Below are 24,858 nucleotides of genomic sequence, written 5' to 3' on the forward strand. Positions count from 1 at the left end.
TTTGGGCAGGATGTTGTAGGCTTTATGGATCCTAACCCTTGACTTGTTCGAACAAGTTGCTTGTCATGCACACCACTGTCAGGGGAGATCAGCAGCCACGTACCTGGGGTTATAAGTCTCTTCTGACACTAAGCCACTCTTCTGGAAATGTTTGGGGCTGGGGGCAGTTCAGTTCCAGTAGTAGGAAAAAAGGTGTTACTCCATCCAAGCACAAAGAAATTGGTTTCATAGTTGGATTGCAGAATTTGATGGAGTTCATAGGTGTGAAGTGTATTCATGGATTCGTTTGTATATAAAGCAAAAGAGAAAGAACTAGAACCTCAATACACATTTGTTCCTAATGTACTATTTTACTGGATACCTCCTTTGGTGTTACAGGCAATAATTACTCTGTTCCTACACAATCTAGCAGAGACAATCCACAGACCGCAGGGGAGAGGGGCAGGCCCGCAAGGGATCCCTGTGCAACGTACAGAGCACATTACCATCACACGTTTTTCAATATATCTGCCCTACATTGCAAGAAGCATTGGAGCAGTCATACAAAGACACCACAGGATCCCAGGAAGCAGGATGCTTTATAAAATTAGCATAGACTAGCATGAGAGAGATGCGGTTCACCTCGAAGACACGCTGCAGGGACTTGCCATCCTCTCCAGATGCCACTCATTTCATAGTCTATCTTCCATAGAAAAAATTCCCGTGGGAACCCAAGAACACCCTCTGGGCACATTGCTTTGTCTAGAAATACCCGAGCCAGCTCTGACAAGCTAGTCCAGATGTCAGGCTGACGCAGCGTTGTGCACAACCCAATGTAATGCGCTGCTTCGGGGACAGCGATTCTGCTTGTAAACGCTGATGAGAACACAAGCAACACAGGTACAGAAACATCCAAAAAAATGAGAGCCCAGTAATTAGAGCAGTCTTTGGGATTTGCTAGCCTGGGATTTACCCTGCAGAGAAACCAGTCTCTCCCCTCCAAGGATGTGGCAGGTCAAATGGGCAGCGTCAGCTCCCCACCACAGTTTCTGGGAAAGGCAGAAGGTCCTGTCAGGAAGGGATTTTCAGACAGACCTGACTACTTTGAATTCAAATAAGTGATCAAACATCTGTGGGGAAAAAAGCTTGGCAAGGGGAGAGAAGCAATTCAATGTTCTACCACAAAGCAAGCAGTAGTCTAGCATTGAGCCCTGGGACTGATGATGGTAACGCTCCCCCAGCTGCTTCACTGGCCAAGAGAAAGAACAACATTACAGTTCAAACCTCAATCATCAGGCACTCTAAGCCTGGCCAGGTTCAGGTTCCAAGCACTACATCATCTTATATTTGGTTACTATTGCACTATTACCTGCAGGAGAAGAGTCACAGGTTTTTTATAGATACTACACATGCAATTATAGAAGGCTTTAAAATATCTCCATAGTGGGGCTGTTAGTTCCTACAGAAAATACCACTGCTGCCATTTGAGTTTACATTGCCTGAATCTCACAAATCAGCGTAAATCATCAGGTCACCATGCAGAGGATTAGAGAAATTGGAGGTGAATGCTCACTTACAGTTTGAGGCATAGGAAGAGGAATGCATAGGAAGAGGAGAAAATTCACTTGGGTCTACAAACCTCAGAAGGGAAGCTAACTAGTTGGGGCCAAGAGAAGGCGCAGTCTTCCCAGAGTGGGCAGAAAGCTGGTATCTGCCCCACAAAGATTCAAAATAAACAAGGCAAGAAATAAAGTCCTGAAAACTGTTGCAAGGATAGAAGGAAGGGTGGGAAGGTAGAAGAGTCATCCACCAAACTGAATTCCCCAAAGCAGAGCTGACTTATAAGAAGTGAAATAAACTCCTTTAAGCATCCTGCAGAACCAGAGACCCAACACAAAAGCCTCTAGTGATGCACATAATTAATTGGACATTTATGTTAGATTGTGGCTTATAACTTACATCCATCAACCTCACTTGCAATCAGCTCTAAGGACCAGGGAATCCGTGATTGGGAACACATCCCTGTGAACCCAACAAGTGCTTCAAGGGGAAAGATACTACCAACTACAACAGCCAGACAAGTCCAGACAACCTCCTTCTGTCCCAAAGCATTACTACAATAGTGCATCCAACAGCAAGGGATTCCAGAGGACAAATGCATGATGCATCCACTCCATCCACTTATTTTTATTAAACACACCAAACAACCCCCAACCACAAGCTGTTAAAATCCTTTTTGCTCCTCAATAGCATAAACACCTGCCCCCTGGCCATACCAGAGCAGGAAACCTATAGCAAAACTACAAATTCTTTATTCAAAATGAAACAGAATTCAAGCACTCAGGGAACAAGGTCTTGGTTTTAAGTGAATAAACTGCACCAGCTTTGGCTTCTCTAAAACAACTGGTAAGATTATCTAAGCATTTGATCTAACAGATTTCCTGCTATAACAACAAACTAGGAATTAAGCTATGCCCTTGATCTCTCTTCCAATGGAAGCTGCAGTTTTCTGGATCTCTCACTGGCTTAGGCAGCTGGGAACATTTTGTATACAGTGAAGGCACATGGAGAAGGAAGATTTTTTTTTTTTATATATATCATTATCTAGAGTTGCTAGAATTTGGACTCAATGCTTAAGATGACACCTCCAGTCCCACGTTTTAAAAGGGACCCACATGCAGCAAACAAGAGTGTAAAAGAAAGAAAACCACAAAACAGCCAGCACAGGCTCCCCAGATACAGTATATATATGCAAATTTATTTCTGCTGATTTCATGCCATAGCTAGGCCATCTGAAAAGAGCAAACCAAGTGTAACCTTCCAGCCAGCTGCAACACAGCCACAATTCGTCTCCCAGCACATCCTCAGGACAGGAGAAGCTGGAGGCTGCAACTGTCCAAATGTTAAATACTTGTTCAGAGACATCTGTACATGAGCTTTCCAATGAGATAACAAACCATCCTGCAAAACAGGCTAAGCAGTGCACTCCAGCCTCACAAGCCACAGTACAGCAGGCAGCAAATATGACTGATGAAGCTCATGGGTCACATTTAATACTGGGCCCACTCACCCCAAGGCCAGTGAAGGACGTATGCATCAGTGCACAAAGCCTGTAGCAAAGGCTAGGTTTTGAGCTCTGTTGCCTGCAGTCAGTCATTCTTAAAACCAAGAATCAGCCCCGCAGAGATGATAAGTATGTAACGACTCACACAATGCAAAATGAAAAGGCTTTCACAACATCTCACAGTCTGCTGCAGTTTCAATGTTAGACCTGCAGTGTTTTGGCCATCTCTAGGGCTGCAATTTGTCTTTGCACTAAATATAGGAGGGAAGGGAAAAAAAACCCACACCAAACCAAAAAACCCCCAAAATAAACAAACAAACAAAACTAGAAAAAAGCCACAAAATGGGACTATGCAACTAAAATACAAGGACATAAAAAACCAAGCTGAAGAAGACAACCTCACTACTGAATTCCTAAGCTTGAAATTCAGGATAGCAGCTCTATCCTTGACCCAGAGGAATACACTCCCCCCTCCTTTTGTAGGAAGGCCCTGAAAAACTTTGGGTTCCAGAACAAAAAACCCACACGTATTAAGAACCACGGTACTACTCCCAGCTCTCGCCACATGCCTACCTTCCTCAAGCAACAGACTCCTCCTCGGCAGCATCTCCTCCCCTGGCCCAGCTGTGGATTTCACACCAGGCTTCAAATTGGCTACTTGGCTACAGCTGTGGCAAGGTAACCAAGCCCCTTATTAACCCTTCCAAGATCTTCCCAATGTGTTGTTTTGGTTTTTTTTTTTTTACAGTCAGTCAGTTGTGGTGCTTCTTTGCAGGGCAAGTAGCCTTAAAAATATTTGTTTGTTCCCTTTCTAGAGAAATGAACGTAATGTCAGTAAAGCCCCTTGTGCTCTGCTGTCCACGTGGGATAACAGAATCCCCTCTGGAGGGAGCTCAGTCTCTACCCTGCTTTTTTCTATCAGCAAAATGTAAATTTATCAAAGTGAAGTCTCTCCCCAAACCTGATGGGCACAGAGGCTGGCCTAACAGAATCCCTGAGTCAGGGGCTGAAACCTATTGAGTTTCCTGACAGTCTCCATCCCTTCTGCACAGTGCTACCTCCAGCCTGCCACCACTTTCATCAGCTCACTCATCATCAGATGCCAAGAGTGTGTATCTTGGGAGGGAACGGTCTGAAACGGTCTTCCATTTCCTTGGCTCCTTGCGAGGCCACTAAGCAGAATTTTCTTTCAGCATTATCAAATTGAACTACTTTGATCACTTCAGTTATTTTCTTCCTGCCCTGTTTTGTTTCCCCCTTGGGAGTAAAATGCCTTTGTGCCAAATTGCAAAGCTTCTGAATGCCTTCACAAGACAGAGCTGCTGCTCTCCACTCCCAAGCCAGCCAGAAGAGTAGGCTGCACAAGATAATCAATGTCTGGATGTGATTGGCACACAAATGAGAAACTCAAGTGATAAGAAGGATATGGAGAAAGAGATTTTTTTTTTTTTTTTGCTGAGTTTGCAGCCCCAGTAAAACCTTACTTTTTTGCTTGAAAGTTCACAACAGAAATTGGTCCATTCTGTCCATCATTTAGGAATAACTGTGGACTTCTTGGTGACGCTAATTAAGATCTCATGCAACAGCATCCAAGAGAAACACTGTATATCTCCAGGTAGGCAACAAATGAGTGTTGTTCAGCTTGACTGTGCTGCCTGGGCACAAGGCTTTCAACACACAGGATCCTTTAGCTGGTAGGGAATACTGCAGCCCTTACCTGAGGCTATGTCGCAGCCACAGACATAACCCACTTGCTCTCCCTGCCTTCTGCTGGCTCCTCAGGCAGTGTCGTGTCCAGTTTGCGGTCACAGTGCTTGTTTTTACAGTTATGTTCAAATAAGCCTGGACACAAAAAATCTAAAAGGCTGCTCAGCACCTGCAGTACTACAGTGCAACGCAGCTGTCTGTCACAAGGGAAAAGGCATCTGGGGGGAAAGAGCCCTTCTCAGCAGCCAGCACAGAATAAACCCTCTGAGAAGGAAGATCTTCATAAACACACACAGACATAGGTAAAATATTAATGCCATAAAATGGCAAAGGCAGAGAATTGCAGTCAGTGCATGTATTATGTTTCTTTGTCCTTGCTTGTTTTATACCACAACATAAATGCTCAGGTGTCTATATTCCAAAACAGAAAAATATCCACTGCAAACAGTTGTCTCCAAAGGAGGAGCACGATGAATTGCATGCACCAGAGTGACTCACCGCACTACTGAACATCCCCTGGAAGGGGGGTAGTGAGGTCTCTCCCACCACACATCCATGACATGCCCCCGGACTGTTCCCATGTAGGACATGAGTACAGGACACTTGGTCTCTGGAGATGAGTTAGGAGGGGCCTTCTCACAGCCATGCTGTGAGAAGTTAATTTTCATTTGGCCCACCAGCATGTAATTAAAAGATCTTTCATCATGCTGGCGAAGACTATGGCAGTCATTTTGTCTACGGCCTCTTATGCCTGCTGTGGTGGCAATGTAAACCACACTACACCTCTCTTCTCACCCTTTCCTTTCAGGCAGTTTTGGAGCTGAAGCAGTGAATTTACTCCAGCAGCAAAGCTTATCTGTGGCAACAGGCTGTTGTGGTGAGATTGGCTCCATTTCCCACCTCCCCCCCTACCCCCCCAACACTCCATAAGGCTGAGAACACTTCTGGGCAGCTACCGCTGAAGTTTCTTCCAAACATGAGTTTAATTTGTGTTGTACATGACATAAGCCCCCAACTGGAGCTGACCTGCTAGCATCCAGCTTATCTGTAGCTGAATAAGCAAAACAACCTTTTGCTTTCTACCTGTCAGGTCAGTGACATTGATTTCCCCTGACTGCAATGGCTGCAGATCTTTGCACACAGAAAAGGGACAATCGAAAGTACACAAGTCGTCTGGGGAGCTGCTGCGTGCCATGGGAAGTGGAGATTCAGGGTTGCTTTCCTTTCCCAGGTCTGCGTGACTGGCTAGTCCTGCGGCGAGCCCCTGGTGCCCAGCTGTCCACAGCTATTCACATTTTCTCAAGACACATTATCCAGGATGGACAGAGATGAATAATTAAGTCAGAGGGATGCACTAGGGCTTGTGAAGGTGACATTTGGAATATCCGCAGAAGGAGAGGGTGTTGCAACTCTTTTTTACGTTCAGAGCTCTGCTCCTTTTAGCCTTGGTCCATTTGCTGTTATCATAATCATTAATGTCATTAGCAGCTTCTGTGTTCTGAGGATGCAGATGGCACTAACATGGCCTGAAACAGATTCTAGACCATGGGCTTGGCTATGAACTGCCCCATCCAAAACCACAAAGCACCCAAGACACAATACTCTCCCAACCCTCCAGTGTGACCAGACTCCACAGGAGTCACATCCTCCTGGACTGTAGGTTCACAGTCAAGTGAGCACTTGAGAACAACATCGGAAAGACTCTCCTCCACATGCAACCTTCAACTCCAGAGCTTTTGTGTTCTCCAGATGGAAAGCACAGACCTGATGACAGAGTCATGGAGCTCCTCGGGGATGCCAAATAGTCTCAGTGAAAGAAAAGTCCTAGTGCCTGCAGCAGGTATTAGATTCCTGTAAGCACGTCAGACACCCTCCATTAACTGTCCCTTAATAAAAGTCTTCAAAGTACATTAGTATTAGAAAGGCACCAAAGAAATCCTTAATCATGATAGCAACTATTAGTTTGGGCCAGGGCAGTGAAATAGGTTTATTATATGCTGCTCTTCAGACGCAGTTTGCCTCTAAACGTAGAAGATGTCAATTAATTTATGGACATGGAGCTTTTATCCCTCTCCTGATAGCTGGCACGTCCTCTCCCCATTTCAATTTGTTGGCTCACTGTCTTGTGAAATTCAGCAGAAAAGGTGCATGCAGATCACCCTGGAAAGCTATTGGTCAAACAGGGAGAACAGAAACTGCCTTTAATTGTCCAGGAGAGTGTCTGAGCTCGACCTCAGCAGCCAGCCGTGGCCTGGGGAACTCAAGGGAGCTGTAAGACACACAGTTACAAGGCAGATATCATTTTGGATAGTGCTGGGGGACCAGCTTCAATTAAAAATGACGGCCATCCTATAAAATTTGTAGCATTTATGGCCTTCTGACATTAAAGAGGGGAACCCAGAACATTCTCTTAGGATTAGGAGAGCAAACTTCATGCACATCCCTCCCACGTTCAGTTGCTCCCATCAGTTCATTTGAGTTATCGTTATATTAGTGAACACATAGGGAATATCCCTTCCATGGACTGCCTGTCTCGCTGTGCCTTTGTTTTTTGGGTTTTTTTTTTCACAAGTCCGGAGGAACCATACATAGTCACAATATGGGATGGTTCAACACTGCAAATAAGTTGGCTTTGATGTCCTTTCCCCCTTAATCCTCTTCAACAGTCATCTCGCTGACACCAGCTCTTACGACCCCTGCAACTGAATATCGCTTCTCCAGCCCCAGGGTTCAGATTAGAGGTCTTGACACTTCACACACAGCTGATGATCGCTGTGATGGAGGGATGCAAGGATAAGCAGCTGCTCATTCTATGAGATAGCTGTAAGCTACAGAGCTAAAAATAACAACAGCTCCTTGAGAAATAATGCCAAGAAGGCTTGCCATGACTTGGGAACATAGGTCTAGACGTTGTCTGGTTTTGAGAATTATTTTAGTACAAATTTCCCAGTTCTCAGGACTTTCAGCCTGCTCCGAGCACTAACTGTGTTTCTCTGCTCCCTTCTTACAGGATTACAGGGTGAACATCTTCCTGCGACAGCAGTGGAATGACCCACGGCTGGCATACAACGAATACCCTGATGACTCTCTGGACCTGGACCCCTCTATGCTGGACTCCATCTGGAAGCCTGACTTGTTCTTCGCTAATGAGAAAGGGGCCCATTTCCATGAGATTACCACAGACAACAAGCTTCTGAGGATCTCCAGAAATGGCAATGTCCTCTACAGCATCAGGTGAGGTGACTCAATGGGGAGAGCTCCAACAAGATGGGGGAGGGCAGAGTTAAACTCCCACTGTTCAAGCCTAAAATGAGAAAGTGGAGACTTTGAGCATGCCATTGGATAAAAGAAACTGCGGGCGTTTAAGTGGGAGAGCATCCAGTTAACAGTGTCATAGCAATGATGGGAAGGGGCCTCTAGAGGTCTCCCATGCAACCACCTCCTGACTATTGACAACAATAGCTCAGGTTAGCTGCGGTTTTGTCTGGCCAAATTGAAATGCTCCATGGATGGAGACCCCACAGCCTCTGTGGGCAGCCTGAGCCAGTGTTTCAGCCTCCTTTTGGGGCAGCTTCCTTCACACAAAAATCACTGAAAAGTGAAACACTTCCTGACCAATATCGTTTCAATTTTTTTTTTGAGTTAAATACAGCTACACAAGCTAAAAGAAAGAAAAAGGTCATAAACCAGCCCTCTCATCTGGAGCTTTATATCCAGCATTAACCTCTGCTTAAGAGCAGTGAGGTATACAGTTCGCTGTTTGCAGGTCTAAGCACGCCCTTGCGGGAGCAATGTGCTGGAAGTGAAGATGTTATTCTCCAGCCACCCCAGAAGAAGCGGTTGGCAAAAGTGTGGAATCCTTCTGAGAAAGTGCCACCAGCTACCTGAGCTCCAAGTCCCAATTTTGAATCAGTAGCTCCCCTTTAAAAGAAAGCATGCAAAACACCATTATTTTCTTCACGGTTAAAGAAGAAGATGCCCATCCAAAATGACTGGGCAGCCTGGCAGTGCTCTATCACACAATAGTGAAGAGCTTGAGACAGAGGCAAATTTTCCTGTGCCTCATGCCTCCCTCCAGAATTCAGGATCTTGGAGAAGGGTGGTACTTCTGAAAGGCAGAGAGACTAGACGCCATGAGCTGGGCTGCCTCTGGGACAGCAGAGACCACTGCATAACTGGGGGTGCTTCCACACCCCCAGGCAGTTCTGTCCTCAAGACCTGCTAAGACACAACCATGTCTGGGGAATTTATTTGCAGAAACAGTTTTATTTGCAGAAGGGAGAGAAAAAAATTGAGTGAAAAAGGGAGGGTGGCAAATGCCTCCTTATATCAGTAGCTGAATCAGTACATCTACATCAGTAGTTGGAGCAGAAGGACGTGGGTCCCTCAGCGAGATGGTTGCCACTCGCTGCTGCTTCTACAACAGACAGAAGAGTAATAATCAGGAAGGTGTTAGCCAAAGCATATTGAGATCGAGGGTTGGTCTGGAAGGAATCTAGCTCATCTCTACCTTTCTCAGTCCAAGGACTTCTGCTCCTCACTAGCAGATTCCTTAAGATCCCCAATGTAAAATTACTGGAGATATTATACTAACACAAACCTAAAACCAGCTGTACTACCTGAAAACTGGTAGAAGGCCATGAAAAGCTATGTTTTGAAAGCTGTAGTATTTCCTGACAAAAAATTAGGGAAACTGCTAAGCAGAGCTCCATGGCTTTGTCTTAGCATAACTCTTCCCATTTATCCCTTTGTCACTAGATCCAAGAATCCATCAGTGAAGCTGAACTAATTGCACTGAATTTCCCACAGGAAATCAATCCAATCCCCCACCTTCACTTCCAACCCCAGTCACTCTTTATTTTAAACCAATGAAATTAGTATCAAACTTCATGAGCTTAAATAGGGAAAGTTTAACTCTATCTTGAAGACTTTTTCACCTCATGTATGATGTAAATTTGCATAAGGTACGCACACCCCATCTCACACTGCAGCTGCCAGTGGCAGCCAGGGGGAAGAAAAAGCAGCATGGAGCTGTAAAATGGAAAATAAACAATTTAATTCTGCAACGTAGACAGCCTCCATCAAACATCAAGGTGGTTCCAGTCCAAAGACCAGATCCCTGATGGCCAAAACAGTAAGAGAATTGCCATGCATGTTGGCTGAGTGTGGAAACCTCGCATTTCTTAATTTCTAAAACCAGGCAGGTGGTAAAACTGCCACCAGCAACTTGGCAGTGAGCGTGGCACAGAGTCCTTTCCAGGGGTGTTTGCAGGAGCGGAGAGGGGGGATAATGGGCCACCCCAGCCCTGGGGCTGCTCTGCAAAACAGAGCAATGACTCGGGAGCGGACACGGAGCAACGCGTCTGAGCTGATCACTGTTTGCAAGGCAAAAGCTTGAAAACACTGCAGTTGTTGTTTGAAATAAAGAACTTTCCTATCATCTCCCTCATCTCCAAATGAAAATATAGGTTTCTTTTTAAGTACATTTTCCCATGAAAAGCAAAAAGAAAGATGACATTCATGATGGAAGAGCACAATGTAGATAGTTTCCAAGAGGAGAAACAGTCTTTCCCTTTTGAAAAAAAATAATGTTTGCATCTGAAGTGCTCTACCATTTTCTAACTGGCTCTTTGCTACTACTATTTGCAACAGTCAAACTCTAGTCAAGGCACTTACAAGAAGATAGACTTTGTCCTAGGGACCCCAAACTCAGCATGCTCAGCTCTGGGTTCACCCAAAAATCACCCTTGAGGATTTCACCCCCTGAGCCCTTCCCAGCACACACTTGCCCAGTGTGTGCTCAACATCTCACCACCTAGTCGCATCCACAGTCACCCCTGTTTCACACTGGGCAGATATTTGCAGTAAATTCTTTTCAAGGGGCTTGTCTGAAGATCTAATTGAAGGCTTAACTCTCTGACTGATTGGAGACGGAGCCTCCTGCCAGAGGTGCAATGAGGAAAACAAAGACAGCCAAGGTCAGGGGTGACTCTCTGCTACTGAGGTGTTTGTTTAAATACAGAAAATGCAGCTGCTTTCATGAAAAGGAAACTTGAACAGGTTGATTCTTTTTACTGTCACATCTGTCCCAACATGCCTCTGAACTCAAGCAGAGAATTTCTTCCAACATAAGGATTTAAGTTAAACTATCTTTCCCTCCTACTAAGTTTCTTCTAGGGCTGATGATAGAAAAATTCAATTCCTGTCCCCCAGGAAATTCTGCTATTTCTACATCAAGGCAAAAAGCTGAAAAACCTAAACACTTGAGAGAACAACATTTTCAGCATTATCAAACCAAATAACACAAGTCTAGCCCTCCGAATCAGATCATTTAATATCAGCTTGTCGAACTAAACAAACATTTTGAGCATAGATATAAGACAGCACAGCAATATACCACGGAAATGCAGCCTGCACCTAGTAGAAAAATAGAGCTTGTGAGGCAAAGTAGAGGTCTCAAGAGAGACAGCAGAAATTCAGGAAGATACAGAGATTCATACCGACTTACCACAGGGCATTTTCCCATCAGAAAATCCTACCAATGTCTCTCTTTTCCCCCACAACAACTTGTGATCTTGACCAAAGGTCACTATTTTTTCTGACGCAGAAATGTTCTGTTCAAAGATTTCTAAACAGGCCCAGTCTCTAGAAATGTATCTGGGGGGTACACAGGATGAGTTTGGGCTTGCTGTTAATCCAGACTGTTGTGAACCTGAGGCAAAAAATGGAGACAGAAGTAGCAAGACTGTTTGGCGTGGGAACTCTTTGTTTGTGGAGTCCAAACCAACACTGCAACGAAACACCACCTGCAGCAGGCAGCTCTGCCGGGGGTGGTATCACAGACCCGAATGCTAAGCATTTCTGATGCTTTCCAACACCATGTGTGAAAACACAGGCAGGGAAGAGGTAAACGATCAGTCATTCCCTCAGCACACCAGCATGTCCTGGGCAAGGTACCAGCCCGTTTGCAACTTTGGGTATCCAAGAGGGTTCATCCCCTCATCAACACCACAAACTGTTCGGCATTGCCCTATGCTGTTTTCTCTCCTCAGGATCACGCTGACTCTGGCCTGCCCCATGGACCTGAAGAACTTCCCCATGGACGTACAGACATGCATCATGCAGTTAGAAAGCTGTGAGTCCTGTACACATCCGTTTTGGCAAAGAGACAATGTGTTTTCCCTCTCCCTCTCCCCTGCCATCTCCCTCCCCAGCTGCAACCCATTCCCAGTTCAGCCATCACTGGAGGCTTGCTCAAGAACCACTCGCTCAGGATTTTCCATTCATTCCACATGTGACATTTCCTAGAGAAGCCAAACCTTAAAAGATCCCATGAGAGGAGCCCTGGCTTGCTTGTATTTATGTTGGCCTTTCACTTTGGAGGAGAAAGGTGAAAGTGCTTTCAGCTGCAAATGGGATTTTTTGTCTCTGGATGAACATTTGCCCCTTGTACAAGTTGCTTATCCCAAAGGAGGGAAAGACGATGAACAACTTCATTCAGAAAAAGAGGTCAAGTTTGAAAAAATAGCAAACAGCTCAACAAGCCAAATTCAAGAAAAAATTACTTGTTGCAGAAAATTCATTGCACACATTCACAGCTCCAGTGTGGGTTATTGCCCTGGCTTTTAGCATATGCATAAGCAGTTCTGCCTCAACCCAAATCCCATTCATTACAGCATTGCCAAGGAAGGCCAGGATAAATCCCTGCCTCCAGGCACAGCTCTCTTCTACAAATCTGCCTCTATCCAGATCAGTATTTAATGTTTCACATGGTGTTTGTCCCCTCCTCTCAACAGTTGGCTACACGATGAATGATCTCATATTTGAGTGGCAAGAAAAAGGAGCCGTGCAAGTTGCTGATGGGCTGACTTTGCCTCAGTTTATCCTCAAAGAAGAAAAAGACTTGAGATACTGCACAAAGCACTACAACACAGGTCAGTGCTGTTTACCTGTAGCTGCTGGGTTCAATAAAGAATAATTCAGGACTGTGCATTTGCCAGAGTCTCTTGCTGTATCTGATGGCACTCTGGTGATACTAGACTTGGCCTACACACCTAGGGACAACATACATATAATACACATAGATATGTTGCCAGTAAACATACACATATATAACAAATAAAAAAATAATAGACACAAATGTGTGGAACCCTGTTGTCCCCAGTAACATCTGCATCTGTTCAAGGGTGTTTGGTCTTTCAACTTCTTCTTTTATCTTTGATGCAAAGGAGCAGGAGAAATTTAAGTGACAAAGGACATACTGCCAAGAGGTTTCTTTGCTATGTTGATGTTGTACATTCATATTTCAGAACTGGGCAACAGCTGTTAAATTCCTCATCTAACAAGACTCTGGTTCTAGGCAATGCAAGGGAAGTCCCCAGACAATAGCTGAAAACAGGAGGCTCGCTGTGCCTTATCAGTAACCTTCCATTTATCTCCCATCGTTCTCAGGCAAGTTCACCTGTATAGAAGCTCGTTTCCACCTAGAGCGGCAGATGGGCTATTACTTGATCCAGATGTACATCCCCAGTCTCCTTATTGTCATTCTGTCCTGGATCTCCTTCTGGATCAACATGGATGCTGCACCTGCTCGTGTTGGCCTGGGGATCACCACAGTGCTCACTATGACCACGCAGAGCTCTGGTTCCCGAGCATCACTGCCCAAGGTAGGGAACACACTTATCTTCACAGAGGGGCAAAACATGGACTTTCTGGGAACAGCACATAAGTCAGCCACCACACAGATTCTCATGCTCAACACAAGAGAAATTCTGCTGCCATTGCACTACTCCAGTTAAAGGGCAAGCAGAACAAATTCTAGTTGCCTCCTGCCAAAATTTTAGCGAAGTTGGTATGACTAGCAGCAAAACTTCCCCTAAGATTTAACACTCACCCCAAGGTCCACCACAGCTCCCAGTAGCCAGGACCCCTGACCTTAGAAGCCCCTGCAACAACCACACATGGATATGCACTCTACATTCTAGCATTTTTACTCACTTGACAGTCATATTTTACAACAGTACTGAATTTCCCTGTTATGAAGGGCTTCTGATATGATCAGACTGGATTACTATTTTCCTTGCACATAAACCATCACAATCAGGACCTGGATAGATTAAAAACTATGGAATTATTGCTACTTAAGAGCCCAGGAGCACTTTCAGTGGCCTGCTAATATACTCATGTTAAATGAGCTAGATTTTGCTATCAAAGAGCCCATGTCAACCATACCATGGCTTGATCAACTCCTTCCAAAGACCTTGGCAGTCACATGTAAAATGGCAAGCAAAAAGGCATTTGGGTGAAGAAGCCACCCCATCTCAGTCTCTCTCTCCAATTCCTAGGTGTCCTATGTGAAGGCCATAGACATCTGGATGGCCGTGTGCTTGCTGTTTGTGTTCTCTGCACTTCTAGAGTACGCTGCCGTCAACTTCGTGTCTCGGCAGCACAAAGAGCTGCTCAGGTTCAGAAGGAAGAGGAGGCACCATAAGGTAATACATAAAGAATGAAGGACACAGCTGGAGTTTGTCCCAGCAGAACATCACTACATGGTCAACTGAACCGAGCCACTAGCCCCCAGGGAAGCCCTCAGTATATGGTCAGATGTTAAGGAGGGTCACACATCAAAAAGCAGGGCTACCTCAATGAATTGTGTCTCTTCTAACAAACTGCTGGCCCCAGGAGTCTAGCAAGCTGGGGTTTGTTAGCTAGCCAATTGGTCCAAGCCAAAAGGGTTGTTCTCAACAGAACAATTTCCACACAGCAATCTGAGTTCGCTTCAGAAGACACAGCGAGGGCTGGGGGGAGGCAGGCAGGGAGGTGTGAGGGATGTCTATCAGAGAACAGCATCCCCCAACAAGACAGCCTACATTAGCCCAGAGGTAAGTGACAGCTCTTTTGTCTCTGTCATCTCCATGTTCAAAAGCATCTGCTTCTCAGACTGACTGCAAATTCCTCTCAGAAGGGCAGAGCATTATTCTCAGCCTTAGCCTCGCTCCATGCTTACTCGCCATAACCGATGCCAACCCGAGCCTGCATGCGTCACATAGACACACATCTCCTGCAGCCTGGACTCTACCAGCTTTTAGGCTGAGGTACCCCAGCAAAGACTTCACCTCATGGGATGCACTAGAAAGAAACATAAAGGTGGCTGTGATCACAAGACCAAAGGCACTTAAAAATTGTCCTTAATTAACTAGTAGAATCAGGAAGGTGGTATCAAATTTTCAGCACCCAGCCTGAGAGGCTGCCCTCAAGCTAGCATTAAAAATCCAGTAAATTTGCTAAGAAAAAAGCCCATAGAAAATGTTGCTGAATGGAATCTCAGGAGAGCCCCTAGGAGACCACTAAGGTCTGCCTAAAATATTCCTCATAGGTATTTATCTACCCTCTATTTTAAAGAGCCTTCTCTGATCCACCCCATCCAGAGATACCCCTATTCCACTGCTTCACTGGCCCAGCCATTGAAAGTTTTTCCCAGTGTCTAACCTGTCCTACAGCAGTTCACAGTGCATGCTTGGAGAGCTGCCACCATCCCAGGAGACAGTGGGGACTAAGGAGCAGGAATCCCCATTTCTTTGTAGATTTGCCTCACTCTGCTTCAGTTGTCCTATCTGCAAAACAGGAGATCATTGTTCACTTGTCCCCAACCCAGTCAGGACCAGGAATGAAGAGCGTTGGACAAGTGCAAGGGAAAAGAACAGATAAGACCATCAGCACCCATTGGTTTTGTCTGGCCAGAGCAAGACCCTACCATCTCCAAATCAACTGAGGCAGTTTTAGTTCAGAAGATGCATTATAGAGCCAAAGCTAAACCCACCCAACATAGGTGCTTCACAGCACTTTTATCTCTCCATCTAGATTCAGGCATCCTGTCTCTGGATCTGTGCTGTTGGATGCAGATCGCTCTGTTGATAAAACAATAAGGAGAAAAAAGCCATTAATATACAGATGAGTTTAAAAGATATTTGCCAGACATGTTCCATTGAACACAAGGCTGCTATTACAATCCCTGCCCAATATCACAGCAATTTAATTGGAACAAAGCATAAACAAAAACACTTTCAAAAGCAAAATGAACAAGGTTTGCAGGCTCATCAGAAAACTAGGAGCTGACTGCAAATATGCAAATGGCTAGCGCAGCTGCCAAAGAACCTAATTGCTCTGTCCCGACGTCCTGACTTGTCTGGGTAGCTCTGCCTGGTTTAAGTGTGACATGCCAGGCTAAAAACAAGTGAGAGATTGCAGTGGTCCATGCTAGTGGAGGCAGCTGGGGAAAGGTTTTTTTATTAGGTCTGCCCAGATCAAAACCTACTCACAGCTCAATGTGCCAGACAATGTGCCATTGTCTGGCATTAATACAAGTGAATCCAGACAAATCTGCTTCTTACTTTTCTCGGAGTTAGATGCAAGGTGCTAGCTTATTCCCATTATTGACAGTCTTTTTCCTCTCTAAAAAATAAAAATCAAATAAATAAATATCTGTTGCTAGGTTTCAACTAGCCCTTTCCTTTTCTGAGCCATGTCTCACCTCCTTCCCTCTGGAAGAAGGGGAGGACTAGACTAGAAAGATCAGCTAGAGAGCTCTCTCCAAACCCATCACTCTATCTGTATTTACCAAGGCAGACAGGTCCTGGCATGGGGAGATGTAGGGACCATGGTGGCTAGCGAGAGCTACTATCCCTTTGATATGGACCAGTCTGGTTAATATGGCACCTTCAAAAAGGCACCGTTAGCTTCTCTCTCCTAGGTATGGCACTCAGACAAAACAAATCAGCCACAGAAAACAGCCAGTGGCCCCTCGGCAATGAGGAGAGAAAAGAAATTCAGTAAATTAGTGAACTAAGTGATTTAGGCTAAACCAGACGCGTCAGTGCATATGTGTTTGTGCACCCAGAGGCAGTTGTACCTGAACCCCCATAATACAGACGTGATGATAAGGTCTATAAGCTCTGAGCATCTCAGAAAGCCGGGTCTTTGCAGCCCATGCACCCGTCATTAGCTGTATGAAGGGGTCCAGTTAAGGAAAGGGGAACAAGTTAGAGATGAGAGCGAACCTCTGCAAAACTCTCCCTGATGAGCCAGAGCTGAGAGATGCTGGTCCCTGCTGCCCCCAGGTGCAGCCCCCGGCACAGCCCAGGACTCCCACCTTGCCCTGGGAGCTGGCAGCCCAGTGGGAGGGTCAGGAGTGGCCCCTGCCGCCTGTACCCCTCAGGTCCCCATCCACCTGCATTGCCAGTGCCTCATCCGCAGTGCAGGTTCTGGCCACCTGAAAAGTAGAACTCCTGCATCGCCTATCATCAGAAAACCAGCATTTTAGCTGAAAGATTCTCGCCAAGAGAGCCAAGAGAAGAGTTCCTCTGAACCTCGACTGTTAGCTCACAAAGTACCTCTTACTAGATGTTCAGCACCTGGACTCACCCAGCCCTGAGAGCAGCTGGGTCCTAATTTTTGGTGCCTCAGTTTCCCCGACCAGAGCACTGCCTCCTTGCAAAGTCATTGATAGGAGGCAAAGATATTTAAGGGCAGACAAGTCTCAGATGCCAGGGACCAGAGATACAGCAAGGGGACACAGCCAGAGCAGGGAGGAGTTATCCAAAGGCCTGCAAATTTGTCTCAGCAAATAAGCCTGCTGGGTAGGTCACACAACTCACCAGCTTGCCACCCTCCCCCCAAAAAAAACCAAAATGAAGAAGACTTAATCTCATTTGGGTTGTTTTGCTTTGCTCAGATATGTCAGCGTGCTCTTCCTTCTGCTCTTCCACCCCGGCACAGTGCCTCCATCCCACGCAGCTACCTGCTCCATACAGGGGCCATCCAGAAAAGGCACTCTGCAAGGGAGAGAGGAAGGGGCAGCAGGGCACAGAGGGCAGGCAGGCTACGAGGGTCAGCGTTGGGGGACACAGCGTGGATCAACCTCCATGACAGATAATTAGTACCATTGGTCTAACAATTAGCCTCGGTGACCACCTGTAGTCAAGAGACTTGGGTTTCGGACCCTGTCTCTGCAACTCACTGGTTGTATTACTTTGGCCAAACTTAGTTTTCTTGTGATTACATCCCCGTCTTCAATAAAATAGGACTAAATTGTCCCAAAAAGCCTGCAAGGCCTCCACCAATAAACACCAATTGCATTTGCCTTTAGACTGGAAAATAAATTATTTTTCTTGCTCAGTAATTGGAATTAGCACAAGCAGCCATGTCTTATCGCTGACCCGCAGAAGGGCACTTCTGTTCCTCACCTAAAAGATGGCTCGTGGGGAGGGGCTGTGGGGCTCAGGGTCCCATGGGCAGGCGAGCTGAGGGCTGGGTGCACACTGCCTGCAGAGGGCTTTTCCTGGACAGGTCTCGGTGCCTGCGCATCCATGTAACTCGGTAGGAAATCTCGCGCTGCGGCTTCGACTACCTGAGTTACATGGAGCCCACTCCTTCTGGGCGAGCTGATACAGCACAGGCAAAACAAAGAAGGTGCTGGTAGGAGCCGGGGGGAGGGAGAGGCAGAAGCAAAACAGGGGATGCAATTGGAAAAATTACCGCAGTCCCACAAACCATTCAAGTCTGTCAAAGACGCCAGCGGGGTGGAAGTCAGTCCTGTTCTCCACGGCGTGTCTGGATCCCCTGATTTGCATCTGTGCATCACACAGCTGGCACCCCTCTATAAGGCTGATCTCCCAAGAGCAGAGGGTTTGTCCAAGGGCACTGAGGTCGGGGCATGACAGAGGCGTCTTTCCCTTGCAGAGCAGGAAGCTGTCAGTGGAGAGCCTTATAGCAAGGGTGCACAGTCTATATCTCATTTTAAGTAGAGTCCCATGCTCAATCTGTTTCAGGAGGATGAAGCTGGTGAAGGCAGGTTCAACTTCACTGCCTACGGGATGGGACCAGCTTGCCTACAAGCCAAGGATGGCATCTCCGTCAAGGGCGCCAACAACAACAACACAGCCAACCCGGTCCCGCCGCCGTCCCGCTCCCCTGAGGAGATGCGAAAGCTCTTCATTCAGCGAGCCAAGAAGATTGACAAGATCTCACGCATCGGCTTCCCTATGGCATTCCTCATCTTCAACATTTTCTACTGGATCATCTACAAGATCGTCCGCAGAGAGGATGTGCACAACCAGTGAGGGAAGGGGAGCAGCTGGGAGGGAGCGAGCAATCCTTTATATATGTGCAATAGCAATGCAGCAATGCATGAATTTAAGAATGTGGCAATATCTACTAAAAAAAAAAAAAAAATATGGGGGAAGGGGGGCTGGGAGGGACTTTTAATCATGTGAACAGAGAATAACAGGCACAGGGAGGAGAAAAAAAGCTCTTGATCGGGGGAGTGCAGGGTGGGGATTAGTTTTACAGCATAGGAAGGTTTGGATTGCTCCAGCTGCAATCCAAGCAGTGTAATATATTAATATATATTCATGCTTAATTATAATGCAAAAAGAAAACAATCAAAAAAAGATAAACAAAAAAAATCCTTTTTTTTTAGCCTATTAACAGCTTAGATTCTCAAGTCACTGGAATGATTCATAATTCCATGTGCAGAAATGACCACAATTACGCTTTATCTGACTTTTGCTATAGAAAGGCCATACCAGTCAAGCACGTGGGGAAAAAAAGCCCTAGAAAAAGAAAAAAAAAAACCAAAAAACCACAAGAAAATCATTCTATGCTTATCTAGGTTTTGCACTTTGAAAATTGCATAGACAGGGAAACTTAAGAAAGAGGCTGCGGGTTGTTATTTATTTTATATATTTACTTTTTTTAGTCACGGGTTTGCCGATCAAACACTTTGTGACTTTTGGATAGAGGAAAGCAAATACATTATCTCTCTCATCCCCATCAGAGAGCACCCAAAGGGAAACCCAAGAAGGACATCAGGGCCTTCATCAGAAATCACAGGTACCTTCCATCCTTTTAAATGACCTGGTAGGATTTGAGTCCCAGGAGCCACAAATACTATTAAGAACATTAGAAATTATGAAGGATTTTTTTTTCCCCCAAACCCCTTTCTGCCATGTTTGTTTACAATGGGGGGGATGGAAGCATTGGATGAGTTAAAGCAGAAATTATATTGAAAACGGGCACATTCATGCCTTTTTGCGACAGGACCGGGCAAACGGCAATAGAGTCAGTAAGGGGGGAGGGAGGGGGGAAGGTGTGTACAGAGAGAGCGGCTCTTATTTTCAGACATTTCATAGCAGTAATATTAATAGCAAAGCTGGGGCAATGGACCCAAAACTCTATTTTTGTATCTATTTTGGTGCTGCATTTAGCTTTAACATGGACGGGAAGATGGAGCAGGCTGCTTTGCCCCTCTCTGCTGCTTGGCAGAGTCCTGGGGGAGGCTGGCACAGTCTGGTGGGGATAGGGAAGGGGGTGGGGGGAGGTGGGAATAGGTGAGCAAAGGGGTTTCCCTTTGGCCAAGTGGTAGCACAGGTTGGCATTGGTGGTTGGGGTGGGGGGGGGATACACCAAATGCCTCCAGGGTGTTATTCGAAAGCCTGGCTCAGGGCTGGTATGGGCAAGTCAAGGGCTTGATGTCCTCCTTGCCTCTCTGGGACCCTGGGCATGAACAAGGCTGCAGCACCCAGGGTGATTCAGTTGTGTTCGTTTGCACTTTAGCAAGGTAGGTAAAAGAGAGCACGAAGGAAGAGACAATCAGTCTGCACTGAAGCACTTGGGGTCAGGTCTAGATTAGGCACTAAATGAAGGCAGAGAGACAAGTGACACCCGAAAGGTGTTTCTACTCTCCCTCCTCTCCCCTCACCCTCATCTCCTGCTCTGGGCTGGACCACAGCTGACCTGGGCTGCAGACACCATGCTTGCTCCAGGAACAGACAGATTCCTGCTTGCAGAAGCTGCATCCCCCAGAGCAGCTGGAGCAGCTCACAGCAAAGTGCCCTCTGGCACCGTCAGGTCCCATCTGAGCCAGGTCACCAGCATCCAAGCCTGGGACGGGAGGTGGGAGCCCATGCTCAGCCATGGGTGCCCCAACGGGTGCAGCAAGAGGCAGCTATGGGAGAGGGCAGGGGAGCGCAGGGACCTGCGAGCTGTCCTAGCACAGGGTCGGTGCCAAGAGGAGGAAGCCCAGAGAAAGCACCAGGGCTCTCATGGGCTAGGCAGAGGGACACCCATCTCCAAGGTTGCCAATTCAGCACCTTTCCACCAGCACTAAATACACTTTATTTAAAAAAAAAAAACCACAAAAAAAAGCCAAAAACAAAAACCCAACAAAAACGAAGCAAACAAGCAAAGGATAAGAACAACAAGGGAAAAAGGGAGAGGAAAGAAAAAAACCATGATGGTCACTGTGGACTAGGGCAAACGGCAACATTTCCTAATGTTTTGGCAAAGGCCACTTAGCTTCCTGACTCTCTGCACTGCTGGGACAGGGAAAGGTCATGCGATACCACAGTGAACCAGTACATCAGCCCCTTCCCCCCTTCTCTGCATTGGAGCAACAGAAAACTTGTGGGCTGAGGATTTCTCCTTCCCCCGGCAGACAGTGCTTTCCCAAGGAGGGAGATCTCAAGCTGTCGAGCAGAGCCATTATTTGATGCTAGGACAGCTTTCCGAGCCTTGGCTGGAGCCCAAATCTGCTGCTGGCTCTGGTTTTGCTTGCTGAATTATTGAAATCTCCCTGCATGCGCGACGGATGGTCGTGCCAACCGCGGGTTGTGCGACTGCTTTAAACGGTGCGTCCTTGTCTGAGATGAAAGAGCAAATCCAGGGAATTCCCCTCCTGCCCAGCAGCAGGGCAGAGGCTTGGCAGCCCATGCACCGTGGCTCTTCGCTCACGCAGCGGAACAACCACAGACCGCTGTCGTTTGGGCAAAAAAGATCCTGCCTCGATGCCCAGACCTTGCACTTAGGAGTCGGGCAATTTGGTTGTGGTTCACACGACTTCTAGCTGGGATTGCTCACCAGGGCACAGCCAGCTGCGGGTTTCCTTCCTAACTGGAGCTGCTCTAAGGAGTTGCCTGTAGGTTGTTAACAAATCCCATGCACCATCCTCCCACCCAAGTGAGTTTTGATCCTACATCCCTAGGCCAAGACCAGAGCAAGGAGAAGGAATACATTCCCACCTCACTTCATTCTGCTCCAGCTTCAAGGGCCTCAAGACCAAAGAGGAATCCCATGTTCATCTTAGACCTACTGCTTGGAGATGCAGATAAGCTCACAGTTACTGCTTCACTAGAGCTCCAGTGTCACTTCTTGGCACTGAGTAAGGCAAATTAGGGACTAGAAATCATCAGAAAGATGCTTGTGTTTCCTGCTCATACAGAAGCACTTCAAGCTGCTGGTGGAGCCCATGGGAGTTTAGGGACTGAAAAAAGAATTACACGCTTACCGGCCTGCCTTTGCATCCAGTTCGGCTCTGCCAACCACTAGGCATGTTTGATGCTCACCATAAGCAGCATTATTTTCTCTTCATTAAGCAGCCAGTTTCCATTCGGGCCATTTTCCAGCCCCCGGGCTGCCTGCATGGTGACAGTGAGCAGCACTCGCATCCCTCCCATGAAACACACTGGGGTCTTGGCAAAGGTCTGCAGTGGGATAGCTGTCCCACAGACGTCCTGCCGGACAGTTTCATCAGGTAGAAAAGACCTTAGACTGTCTTGACCTTAGGCTTAGGAGCCCCTGGCAAGTCTGTGCAGTTTCAAAATCAAACATTTTTCTCCATGTGTACTAGGCTGTGTTCAGTCTCAGTATTGCAACAGAATTTGCTTTGATAACCTCTCATCTTCCAAGTAAGCTGCTTTAGTAGTGCCAGCAATTATACTTATTAGTAAGAATGTATAGGATTTGATATTGCAGGGTAGCTTCCAGGCATATTGATGGAATTTAACTCAGTAACTGTTAGCTCCTCATAAGAACAAGGCTCAGACGTAAAACCTCTGAATAAAATAGACAGCAGTCAGTTGGGCAGTAAAGAGAGAAAATAGGGTCCTAATTCACTTGGACTCTTTGGAAAAACAGAGCTTTATCCCAAATAATGTTATTTCCAGATGTTGCTGGAAATGTATCACTTCATGAGCAGGAATTATTTTTCCTTATAAATATAACTGGGGGGGGGGAAGTAGGATAAACTTACTATTTTTTTGGTCAGGTAGAGGACTTTTCCCCACTTCAATTCCCGATTAAAGCAGCTTTCCATCTGGGATCCCAGTACCATGAAAATCTTGAGCAAGGATCTGGAGAGGGTCCAGGACAGACCAGTAAGCATGTGGTCTGCTACAGGCTGCAAGGACTTAGCCTCGGCCCTGGCAAAGCACCAGCTTGCCTTTAAACCCACGGGCAGGGTCATTCGCTTCACGGGGCCGGTAGTGCCCTCATTCCTCCTGCCCTAGAAGCCGTTGCTGCCAGGGCTGGGGGACTTTGTTCCAGAAAGCAGCAAACATTTTCAAATGCTGAATATTCTCATGTCCTGTGAACAGTGACTTTATTTGTTTGTTTTCCCCAGACTTTTCTGGAAGGTTTTTTTTTTCTTCTGCCTCCTTTGAAGATCTTTCATTTTAAGGCAAATCCAAGACAATTCAACTTGCGCTATTGGTTGTCCTTTATCTTGACTAGAATCTGAAGATCCTGCTTGGTTTCTGAAGATCCTGCTTGGTTTCCTAATACTGATGGAAAAAAGATTAGAAGTATTTATGATATATATTTTTTAAAAAGGAACATATGAAAGGAGAAAAGGCTATTTTAAATGGTACCATATTTTTCACAGATTTTATACAATCATATTTTTGTACTTTACTACCATTCCTTAATACAACATAGTTCTTATCCCTGTGCCAAAGACAGACAATCCCTTTCAATACCCCGTTCCTTACTCTAAAACCTTGCTACAGGCAGCAGCGAATAGTGCAATATCAACCCCTTCTCCCTCAAAACCCAATCCTACCAGCGCGGCTGCAGGTCCGGGGTCACTCCCTGCCAGCAGGACATCGTGCATCTCCTGCCTGGGTAACTGCAAGCAGCAGGTCCTGCCCTGCTGGAGCACCCTACGGAGCTCAGTTTGGTGAAAAATCTGATCCCTTCCCTGCTAGAAAGCACCTGACACTTTCCCATCTTCTTCTCAAAGGGAGATGTAAGGGGTGTCTGGTGCTGCTCCTGCTTCAGCAGATTTCCGTCATTTGTATGGAGACAGTATACTACTTAAACAGAAAATTGAGATACTTGATTGTTCTTCAGGCTGCTAGGATGAGCACCAAAGTGGAAGCTAATATTCATTAATTTTAGCATCTTCAAAATTACTTCAGGTCCTTTAAGTCTTCCCATCCCCTCATCTCCTTCTCCTCAACAATTATTTCTTAAGGGCAGTTGCACATCTCTCTTGCTTAAATTAATCTACGCAGTCTCTTACTTCATTCAGGTGTATTGCATTTTTCTGTGTTCATCTCGCTTCTTTCACCACCTGAACTTTCATTTCTATGGTGCTAAGTTCCTCAGCTCCGCAGCCTTTGAAGGCCCTGGCGCAGATAGGCGTCTTGAGAAACACAGGTCAAAATACGTGAATAAAACCATTCCTCCTAAGCAGGCAGGGTAACAGACTTAGGAGGGAAGCACTCTCAGAGCAAAGCGTGCATGAAGAGGACTCCTGGGGAACATGAGGGTGGCCAATGAGGTCTTTTTTGACTGTGCTCTGTGCAAAAGCAAAGCAGCATAAGTCAGAGAGAAGGCAGACTTTTCGGCTGTTATCCCTTTAGGGCTCCATGTTTTTCAGTGACCCAGCTATAGAGCAGCTGTTTATTGGAAATCAGGTTGCTCTTATCCCCCATCTCCTTCCACTGTGGTGTGTAGCAGAGGGCCCCAGAAGAAATAAGCTGCTGGGAACCAGGCAACATGTAAGGAGCTGTTGCACGTTTTGCACAAGGCATCTTCCTGGAGCTGCTCCAGGCTCTGCCTGCAGCTGATGAGGAGCTGCTGGTGCTTGCACCAGGCAAGTCATTCTCCTCCGAGAACTGCTGGGAGGAGCAGCCCACGGGTGATCCTACGCTGAGGGAACATTGAAGTGCACAGCCTGGACTGGAGATACCGGAGTCAGCTTGGTAATGGGAAGCACAGGCTGAGCCAGGTGAGGAATCCCAACCTGCGGCCTCCCTCGCAGCAGGCATCCC

At 46.4% G+C, this 24,858-nt stretch overlaps 1 protein-coding gene across 3 annotated transcripts in view; it reads left to right on the forward strand.

Annotated features, from left to right (window-relative positions):
* The window catches only part of GLRA1 (glycine receptor alpha 1), a 39,540-nt gene extending 20,673 nt beyond the window's left edge, over positions 1–18,867 (forward strand). The window contains exons 4-9 of one of the 3 annotated variants that reach the window (XM_009635335.2): positions 7,761–7,984; positions 11,803–11,885; positions 12,547–12,684; positions 13,202–13,416; positions 14,095–14,241; positions 18,553–18,867. In XM_009635335.2, the coding sequence (XP_009633630.2) occupies positions 7,761–7,984; positions 11,803–11,885; positions 12,547–12,684; positions 13,202–13,416; positions 14,095–14,241; positions 18,553–18,867 (1,122 nt within the window). The remainder of the gene's footprint in view (positions 1–7,760; positions 7,985–11,802; positions 11,886–12,546; positions 12,685–13,201; positions 13,417–14,094; positions 14,242–18,552) is intronic. The other 2 variants (XM_035890956.1, XM_035890964.1) reach the window with 2 other exon arrangements.
* Positions 18,868–24,858: the final 5,991 nt, after the last annotated feature.

Source organism: Egretta garzetta, unplaced genomic scaffold (genome assembly GCF_000687185.1).
Source record: "Egretta garzetta isolate BGI_Z169 unplaced genomic scaffold, ASM68718v1 scaffold270, whole genome shotgun sequence".
In the NCBI taxonomy this organism is placed as follows: Eukaryota; Metazoa; Chordata; class Aves; order Pelecaniformes; family Ardeidae; genus Egretta; species Egretta garzetta.